The sequence below is a fragment of the Silene latifolia genome, chromosome 3, assembly GCF_048544455.1.
Source record: "Silene latifolia isolate original U9 population chromosome 3, ASM4854445v1, whole genome shotgun sequence".
NCBI lineage: Eukaryota > Viridiplantae > Streptophyta > Magnoliopsida > Caryophyllales > Caryophyllaceae > Silene > Silene latifolia.
The window spans coordinates 126,680,975-126,691,933 of NC_133528.1; the positions used below are offsets into that span (position 1 = coordinate 126,680,975).

A 10,959-nucleotide genomic window follows, 5' to 3' on the forward strand; every position below is an offset into this window, starting at 1 on the left:
ATTGTGACACCCCGAGCAACGTATTTTCTACCACTTCATAAACCCAATCATCATCGTGAAACACAATAGGTTACTAGTCTGGAAGATGGTATTGTAGCCTTTCAATAGCAGGAGTTCTGTAGTGGATATCAATCCCAAATATTCTCCATGCGGCTTCACATGCAGAGAGATATCGACAATCGTAAAACCTCTTAATCTCATCAAATCGACCAGGGTCCTCCTCATTACGACGTGTGTAAGACGACTGCATGGTAACTCGATCAGAGCCCTTGTTAATGTACTTAAATAGGTACTTTATAGATCTAGATTGATTACACCATTCAACATTGATATGAGCCCGATATTTCAACAACAACTGAGAGTTATATGGAATGACAAAATCATTTCCCAGAGGCACATCATTTTTAATCACCGTATCTCCGTTCTTGCTTCTCTTGTATATAGGGTACCCATCACCGTCAACCGTTGTTTTTTGATGCAAGACTTTGGGAAATATTTTGAGCACTTGTCTCCGACCATACACGGTGATGAGGGCTTTGCTTTACCACACGGCCCATGAAGCATATACTCGCAAACAACACTATGTAACACGAGATCTGTAGTCAGATCATGAATCTCCGCAGAAATAATTTTGTCGACATCTGCGACTGTAGGGAATTTGTCCTCCCGATGTAGGAACAATACTATATGGGCATGAGGGAGTCCACGGTTTTGAAATTCAATAGTATAGACGACTGCAGACAAACGTAAATAAATGTCATTAGATTTTTGTACAATAATTCTATGTCATAAACGATATATTAAGTTAAAAGATTAGCAATTGGTAGTACCTCCTCTCGCTGTTCCAAAAATATGTCGATCCTTTAAGTCCCTAATTAACTCATCGAGCTTCATTTTAAAGACACGACACACAATATTTGGACGGTCCTCGGGTCACAAGCCTCTTTTAGAAACAAATCGTACTATTTCCAGCCACTTTGGATTACAGGTGAAAGTGATGAATAAATCGGGAAAACCAAACCACTTACAAATAGTCATGGTATCTAGGAAATTGGATTTTTTACATTTGTCACCTCTGGGGAAAGATGCAGGCACGATAAACCGAGTACTCGCCGAAGATGGCTCGAGGTCTCCTCTTCCAACAACATTTGAGAGGTTCTTATAATTATCAGCTCGAAGTCGATCTTGGTTAAAACGAATGAAATTGAGCCTATGAGATTCGACCAGCATATAACAATCAACTAAAAATTGGTGGAATGCCTTACCAGATAATAAGATCGTTTGAAATTCAACATCAGGTGGTCTCTCTAGAAGATGATAAGCAAACCACTCCCTACAGGTTGTTTCTTCACGTGGTTGGTCACTGGTGCTAACACCAATAGAAGATACACTATATAGGATACCGGGTCTATACCCATCTTCTCCGGATGGAATTAACAAAGGATATTGTAGGGGGGGGGGGGTGTATAAAGAGTGCAACTCAGATATCCGCTGTAAACCACTGCACGACCTTCTAACAATAATATCTCGTTTCTCCATATGTGGACCAATATCTTCCTCAATTAAAGCCGCTACCTCCGAAACTGTCGGAAAACTGTAAGTTCTTCCACAACTTGGTCTCCTTGAAAGAAGTTTGATACTAACTTTACTGTCTGTATTTACAGTCAGTTTATCCCTAGCCATCCTAAATGTCTTTGCAATTGTATTGTGACAGTCAATCATATTTTTTAAAAATCGTATTAACTCATCATTGAACCTTGATGGATCCCCTGGACTGCAATTTAAAATAAAATTATTCCCTACGAAAAAAAATATTATACAAAAAAAATTATTACCGAAAGAAAATATATTTACCTAATGGCATTTTTTCGATTGTGAACTTCCTCTTCCGTGTCATATATGTAAGGTTTACAGAACTTAGGCCTTGACCATGTCGACGCTGCTACCGCCTTTTTCACAGCAAAGTTCCGACCACTTTACATATCGTCCATATGATGGCACAACCTTCAGCATCATTATCGCCATTATCACCACTACATGAACCATCCATCCCGACTTTCCCATCCAATGCATTTTTCCACTTTTTAATTAATTCTGAATCTGAATAATAATGTTACAATGACCTGTATATATATTCTCTTAAACTTAGAAAAGATCATATTCCAAAATTATACGCATACGACATACCTAGGGAGTTATCTTTTTTTTTTGTCAAGTAATTAATAGGTATATTAAATACGTTTTTTTTTAAGTAAACCTTCACATTAAAAAGCTAATTAAAGAAATATTTACACAATTATATTGTGAGATTTTGATGTATAAACGATAATAATATTTTCCATATTGTGAGTTTTGATGTATAAACGATAATAATATTTTCCACAAGTAATATAATATCCTTGTAAATGTTTCTCTAATTAATTTCTTAACTAGTATAGATCCCGCGCTACAGCGCGGTATTTTTTAAATTTGATTTATAAAGAGGCGGTCTCAATAAAATTATTTGCATAAATTAACTGTACTTTCAATTTAATGTTATAATGTACTAATATAATATTAGTAAGAGGTAGAAAAGAAAATAACTACCGTCAAAAGACATTTAAGTTAAGTTATTTTTGCAGTACTAATATTATTGTACTTTACAATTAAGAAATTTTTTTGACATTAATAATACATTTAAGTTAGATGTAAAATCTAATTAAACGCGTATTAAAGAAAACTGGTAAAAACAATATCTGTATATATGTATTTATAGTAGAGATTGAGAAAATAAGGGTTTGGAATTATATTATATTATATTATATTATATTATATATTATATTATATTATATTATATTATATTATATTATATTATATTATATTATATTATATTATATTATATTATATTATATTATATTATATTATATTATCAAGAAGGTAGAGATCGATGAATATTGTGTAAATCATTTCATTATATATTTATTTACGTATATTTTTGCAAATTCGTGTAGCTAATTAGCGGAGTCAATTAAGAATGAGTATATTTAGAAAAGATTTGGCTAGAGTATATTTAGAGAATAAGAATTAGTCATAATATAACATTGAGCGCAAATTTTCAGTACTCTTTAATATACATGGGCGGGAATTTTGAGCGAAAATTATCAAGACGTGTTAATCTTTTAGTATATAGGGGATTAATCAGAATAGAAAAGATTTGACCACAATAATATGACATTAATAATACATAAATAATATTGAGTAAATTATTTTATTATTTGAGTGGTATAATAGAATAGAAAAGATATACTGTAATATGCAATATACTCTAATATGCAAGTTGATCTGTAAATTATTTGAGAGTTGGTCTACCTTTATTAATTAGTGAGAATATTAGCCACAATAGGAAAGATTTGACCACAATATTTAAGTGGTAGAATGGTGCCATAGAATTTTTTTATCATAATGAGTCTCTCAAATCTTGGCTATTAATTGAAAGAATATACTATAAAATGCAATTGAGCGCAAAATGATAGTGAGCGGGAAAAGTTGAGCGGGAAAATCCTAGGCGTGTTAATCTTTTAGTATATAGGGGATTATTAATGGTTGCCAAAAAATTTACGGAGTATTTGGTACGGCATAATCAATAGTGCTCTGCATTTATACTGGTGTATTACATAAAATTTGAAGTTTGGCAAATGACAAATATATAAAATCCAGTACATTAGCCATAATTATAATTATGTTATTTAGGAAAATATTGAGATAATGATTAAAGAAGTCAAGCCCCAATGGGTGTAATACAAGCATTGCCATCTTGGCCTGTTGACACCTCAATAAAAGGGTTTTCGGGATCGTGTGTCAAGTCATAACTACCATATGGCCGCGCATATGGTAGTTGCCTAGGGTATTTAGATTACCTTCATCAGTTCTTCTGAATGACAAACAGTAGGCATTATAGCTGGGATATTCCCACCACAGGTCTCTAGGATAAGACAGAGTGAAGAATACTTCTCCAAGATGAAGTGTTATTTCTGTACGGTATGGTTGGTCGTAGCAAAGCTCCAAGTCCCCTGGATATGGTGACAAGATTGGATTGGCATTGTAATCCATATTCACAATGAATCTGACCCACAGTACGAGGTTGTCTAAAATACCGTCTTCAAGTTTTATGATTGTTGCACCGGTATCAATGAGGATCATTGATGTGGCATGATGAGTCGTCAACTTACCCATGTCTTCCACAAAAATATCAGTCAAGTTTGTGACGTAGAAGTACATGGAGTTGTAGATACGGGTTCGTTTATAATCTCCGGGAATTTGGGCATCATCCCCCACCAACAACGTGCCATCCATGGACGCATTGTAGGGCAGGCAAAAACCCCACCGTGTAGGATGTGAAGTGAGTTGTGAGTGCAAAGTGAGCGGGCCTGCCCCAAACCCAGCCACCCCTTGGTAGCACGAGTAGAGTGGGTAGCATTGATTGTCAAATCCAATTCCGAACACCATTGTTTGAGACATGGTTTTGTCGGTGAATGGGGTAAATATGTCAGTACCCACTTTCCCCGATGAACCACTACCATCCTTGTAACCAACTTGAAAGCTGCATACACCGTTTTGACAACTTTCACCTGGTGTGTTTTTGGCATACTGGCAGTCAGACTTTAGGGGGTTGGTGGTGTTCATGCTGCAACCCAAATACTGTAGGTTTCTTGACCCATTGTAATCATTTCTAGTTATGGGAGGCCTCTCAACGAGGCAGGGGTCGCAAGATGCATGCTGAACCCAGATAAAATAGGACTCGATATCGAAGACCAGGTAAACTTGTTGCTGACCCACTTCAAGACTTATAACGTAGACACTGTCAATTACATTAACCCTTCCTTTACCATATTCTTCCTCTTCCTTAATTTGATGGTTAAACTTCTTAAGCATTTGGTGCTCAGGATGGTGGATAGCCACTTTGTATGCTATGCTGTAATAACAACAATTCATTATTAAACAAAATTATTATTATTATTATTATTATTATTATTATTATTATTATTATTATTATTATTATTATTATTATTATTATTATTAAGGTATTCATAATCATGAAAAAGGAAGTCATTTTGATCTATGAAATTTTGTTTTTATCAATGATATTATTGTTGAATGGACTACAAATTGTGTTTGCTTATATAGGAAAAACAATTGAGAGTGACCATTTGTCGAAAGCTAATCTAAATAGCCACATAACTTTGTTTAGTTTCTCTAACTAGATAGTTTGGTTGTTTAGTTTCTGTAACTACATAGTTTGCTTAATAATCTTTACAGGATAGTGATAAGGGATCACCAGGTGACACTCAAATTAAGTACCGCTTTCTCACATGCATTCTTAATTGAAGGGGTTCTCACTCACCCTATGTGAGAGGGTGGCGCCCAAATTAGGCGTCACCCGGTGACGCCCTTTAATTTTCCATTTTTAAATGGATAAATAAATTGGCTCCTTAGTCTTACAAAAACGTACAATTTACCCAAATGCCCAATCTTGAACAAGTTTTTACATTAAGCCTATCATATATTAACCGTGCCGCTGCCTAGGCCTGGCCGCCTGGATACCATTTTGGTTACGAATTTAGATCAATAAAAAATATTTATCTTCTTCATTTTTTGAAAGCAAAATCATATAGGGTTTCTCTCTCTCTAAAAAAATTATCTCTAAAAAAACCCTAGCCTCCATCATATTATAAAAGGGGCTCCAATCGATTATCAATCGATCGATGGTAAGCCCCAAAATTATTTGAAATTTCAATCAATAGTATGCATATCTTTTTTCTATTCAATAAAAGTCTCCCTTTTGGCGAGAATCGTTTTTCCGTCCCTTATTTCGGGGTTTTTCCATTTATTCGTGGGGTTAGTTTCATCAGTAATATAGTCAAGAGTAGTTCGTTGATGGTTTGCAGCGTGTTCTTTCAAAGGGTAAAAGTAATTTGTCAACGATCTTTGGAACCAGTCAGAGGTAAATTTTATCTCATAAATCAAACGAAGGATCCCCTTAAAAGCTACATGAAGATAGCGATAATAGGACGAGCCGAATTGCCAGATGCTGTTTTGAGATCCCTAGTTTATATGAAAATTATTTTTCTTTGGTTTCCATTAGATTTATTTTCGATTATAATTATTCTTTGTAAGTGCCGCATGACGTTCTATTAATGAATTGTTCTTTTCTCTCAAAAAAATATTTATCTTCTTCTATCTGCTTCTTTTCATTGTCTTTGCTTTAGTTATGTGTATAGAAACCGTAATAGAAGAGCTCATGACCTTATCCGGAGGGCCATGAGTTTGCATTACGAATTTTTTTTATCGACTGCCAAAAAAAAATTATCAATATGTTAGAATGTTCGCAATTTTTTATGCATTGAAACAATTTTTTAATCAATTATTGCAACTCGTAAGACTTTTTTATACAAAAACTAGTTTTGGAACCACGGGATCATTAATAATTTTTTGTTTTAATCAGCTTAAAGATTATGAAATATGATAGGTTTTCTGAACTAACAAATACGTAAGAGTTAGTTTAATTTTTCTTTATTGATTGAATGGGTTAGAGTTTTTAATCCTCTAATTATAGGTGAGATTTTAGGACCCTGCATGGCAATTTCATGTGCAAATAGTGGCATATTTGACCAATAAAAGTTGATCGAAGTAACAGTTTAAAATTATTTGTAGGTGTTGCAAGTTCGTACTAAATTTTCAGTACCTAACAACGGGATACACTTCTTGTATATTACAACAATTTTATATTCCCTCAATTTCAATGGATTTTATATACTTTAAAATTCTCTGTTATATATTAAAAATATGTAGAATACCCTACAACATCAAATAAGTAAAAATAAAATATTTGTGCAACAAATTATTTCCGAGTACGTTGTATGATTATATTTATGGAAAACATAAAGATAGTAAAGAGAGTATAGCTTTAGAATTTCCACAATTATTGGTAAAAATGAGCAAAATTAATTATGCATCTTGTGAAGGACACAAGTAACAAATATTTACATCTATACAATATGCACATAGACGCTTTCAGTTTGTTCAGCCAAAGTTATAAATAAATAAACATTTTTATACTCTGTAAAAATTATAAGCTACAACTCTAAAATATCTCCTTAGACTATATCGAATTAGCAAAAATGTCTAAGCTTATTGACTTACTCGCATAATTTTTAAACACTTTGAGTTATTTGATTTGTGATCAATGGACCTCTTAACCAAAAATTAAGGGAAAAAAAGGTGTTACATACAAAATTATTGCAGGAAAGGTAATCTGGGTAGGATTCACAAACTTTTGGTAATAAATCTTCCAAGAATTGGCGGATGTAATGTCTTATGTCGTTTCATTGAGATTAAAACAAAAATTCAATCAAACTATAATAATAAATTTTAAATTGTAAATTGAAAAATTAATTTAATTTTCTAGAATGATTTACAATTAAAATACGAACACAAAATATAGTGTGGCTACATAAAGTTATTATAAAGTGAAATACAATAAAAACTAAATTGAAATGGTTAATTCACTTAGAATTTTATGTGAAACAAAATTATCTTGAATTGAGTGTGGAAGCTTAAATATGAAAAATCTACAAAATAAAATCACAAAGGTGTTTTAAGGTAAAGAAATCGAAACATTATGGTAATGCAAGAGATTATAATTGTAGATAAAAATATGGCAATGTGTATAGGTAGTATAAATGAGGAAAGGAAAGCAAAAAAAAAATCATTATTTAAGAAAAAGAATTAGATGTTAAATTAGTAGAGTGAATTAATTATAAATTATTAATAGCTATAAAGATGATAGGAAACTAAAAAGTTTATTAACATTTACATTCTATTGTACAACTTAAATTTTATATTTATTTTGATTAATTATATGCATGCGACACATGACAATTCAAGATGACTTTTGATAGAGGACATGGCTTAGGCAAATGCTTAGTTGTATCTTTTTATAATATTGTATAGATTTGCCATGTCACGTTAAAATTTGTCAGTCTCTCCGAAGTTTTTGTGTTAAACTATATTGTATATATTTATTTATAGATTAATGAATTAAATCAATGCCAATTAACTATAAATTGATGATAATTCACTACTACAAAACTCGTTATCCACATCGGACATTTTGGTATATGGACATCGAATACACACCCGATGTAGAGTTTGGTCATGTCCATTGTGGATTAATGTACATCAGATTTTAAACCGATGTCCATTAAAATTTGCACAACGGATTTCTATATATCTGATGTCCATATATATTAATATACATCAGTGTATAGTTATAATCCGATGTATTTTAGTATTATGTACATCACTGTTAGTTGTAATCCGATGTCTGTTGCTGTTATGTATATCAATTTACATAGAACTCTGATGTCTTTATGTACCTATATTCATCAGTGTTTTACCTAAACCTCATGTGTATTATAAATGATATTACAATCCGTCTACTAATAAAACCGCTGTCCTTTTTCTTGCCAATTGCAATTGCTAATTCTAAAACAGGCCATTCATGATCTACAGGCTTATCAAAACATAGGCCATTCATAACAAAAAAACACCATCCACAATTCAACAATTAACCAACAAAGGTCGTTCGTCATACTTTCATACAACGACCAAAGCATAGATTCATACAACGCCGTCCAAATTCAACAACTAAGAAAGGTCGTTCGTCATAGTTTCTTACAACGACCTTACCAAAACATAGTTTCTACAAATGCCGTCCAAATTCAACAACCTACAAAGGTCCAAAACATAGTTTGCAAAATCTAGCTAACACATTACTATCACTAGACAATAAGAAAATAGTTCGCCCATAAGTCCTGAACCTCATTGATTTCTTCTTCTGAATAAGCCATTTTGTCTTGAAAAAGTTGTAAATCATGCACATAAAGGTTTCTAATTAGATAATAACGCACATAATAAAAGATATAATAGGTCCGAGCTAGCTGAAGAGTTCAATTCTAGCTATAATATAGGATTGTATGGGGAAAAATTTGCAAGGCAACACAAAGATTTGTAGGACAACAGGCGAGTGGGATAATCTGACCTCATTGATAGTTGTCGTCGGATTAGGGACGAGTGACGATTTCCAGCATATACCTCATGATGTAGTAACCGCATTCTATAGCACTTGGCTGACGAGCACACTAATAAAATAACATGACGACGAATTAAACCAACATACTTTGTAAATTAAACGTAATATAAATGAGTATACTATTTCATATCAACAACTTACATCAACTTTCACCCATTGCGGTGCTTGAGAACTCTTCCTTGACCCACCAGTGTAGCCGTATGCTCTTATAGATCTAATATAAGGTTTCCAACAAAAATTGTCAGCCAAGTTGAAAAGTGTTCTTTCAATGAACATCTTGCATATCAAGATTAACTATTAAGTTGAACTTACGTATTAATTAAAGTTCTCAACGTTGAAGGCACTAAATTCCCGATTGAATCGAACCAATATACTTGATTATGCTCAACAATGTCAATTATAGCGAGCATCTAGTGATCCCTATAAATAATTTGTCACTTAAGTAATCAAAATAATCAAACTGTTGACAATGTTGTTTTATATAAGGGTGAGTACTTACTCTTTGTAATATGGAGCGATGTAAATATTGCTTTGCTTCTTTTTCATCCAGTTTGAAATATATGTTATTGCTCCCTCTAATTTATGGCTCCCTAGTAGTGAAGTCATTTATGGACATAAGAACCCATATGTTTTGATGTCACAAATGCTAGACAAGTACCTGTAACAATATACATAGAAGTAGAACCAGCATGTATTTCAAATCATCATCTGCTCTAATGTAAAACTAGCTATGAGATGCTAACTTTAAATCCAGAGTCAATACAAATACCCAACAAAAGTCTGAATGACTAGAAGAGAGATCTTTCCCATGTTCAACAATGCGGTAATGTAAGTACCAAAAAAAAAAAAACAATGCGGTAATGTCCTCCTTGGGGAGTCACAGCCTTCGCTTAGATCCTAGAACATCCTCGCTCAAATGCACATCCGTTACTTGAGTTTCGCCCATCATACTAACTACCTTAGACAAGAATCGTCTAGAATCATATTTCTGGTCCAAAAGTGTTTTCAAAGTATTGTTTGAACTAGCCACTGGATCATTTGTTTTACTTTTAGCACTTTCTACTTTTTTAGAATTAGTACTCTCATCAGCTCTCTTTCGCTTTGTGCATTTAGTCTTACTCACTGACTGTGTTCCCGAACATGAGATGAGTTCTATTCTAACTTTTTGTCATTCTTATGCTTGTGGAGGTCATTTTGGAGCTAGAAGGACCGCAAGGAAGGTGCTTGATTGCGGTTTCTATTAGCCAAGCTTATTTCGGGATGCCCATGGATTTGTCAAAACTTGTGACAATTGTCAACGAAGTGGTATTATTTCTCGTCGTAATGAGATGCCCCAAACCCCTATGCTTTATTGTGAAATTTTTGATGTGTGGGGTATAGATTTTATGGGTCCATTCCCCACGTCTCATGGTTTCTTATATATACTTCTCGCCGTTGATTATGTGTCGAAGTGGGTGGAAGCTAAACCCACTAGGACTAACGATGCTAAAGTTGTTGCAGATTTTATCAAGTCTAACATCTTTTCTAGGTTCGGAATTCCAAGAGCATTGATAAGCGATAGAGGCACTCACTTTTGTAATAGGACGGTAGAAACACTTTTAAAGAAATACTGTGTCACTCACAAGGTATCTACCGCTTACCATACTCAAACAAATGGTCAAGCCGAGGTGTCCAATAGAGAAGTAAAGTCCATCTTGGAAAAGACGGTGAATCTGAGTCGGAAAGATTGGAGCTTGAGGTTGGATGATGCATTGTGGGCCTATAGAACGGCCTATAAAACCCCGATTGGTATGTCACCGTATCGGTTGGTGTTTGGTAAGTCATGTCAT

The 10,959-nt window shown here is 33.6% G+C and overlaps 2 protein-coding genes across 2 annotated transcripts; both read right to left on the bottom strand.

The window, feature by feature from the left end:
- Positions 1–73: 73 nt before the first annotated feature.
- LOC141649639 (uncharacterized) lies at positions 74–1,683 on the bottom strand. The gene is made up of 3 exons (XM_074458324.1): positions 1,074–1,683; positions 457–734; positions 74–355 (listed from the first exon to the last, which is right to left on the bottom strand). Exons 1-3 carry the CDS (start codon positions 1,681–1,683, stop codon positions 74–76), a joined length of 1,170 nt encoding a protein of 389 aa, XP_074314425.1.
- Positions 1,684–3,837: 2,154 nt separating this feature from the next.
- Positions 3,838–4,971, bottom strand: LOC141649640 (aspartic proteinase nepenthesin-1-like). The gene has a single exon (XM_074458325.1). It carries the CDS (start codon positions 4,969–4,971, stop codon positions 3,838–3,840), a length of 1,134 nt encoding a protein of 377 aa, XP_074314426.1.
- Positions 4,972–10,959: the final 5,988 nt, after the last annotated feature.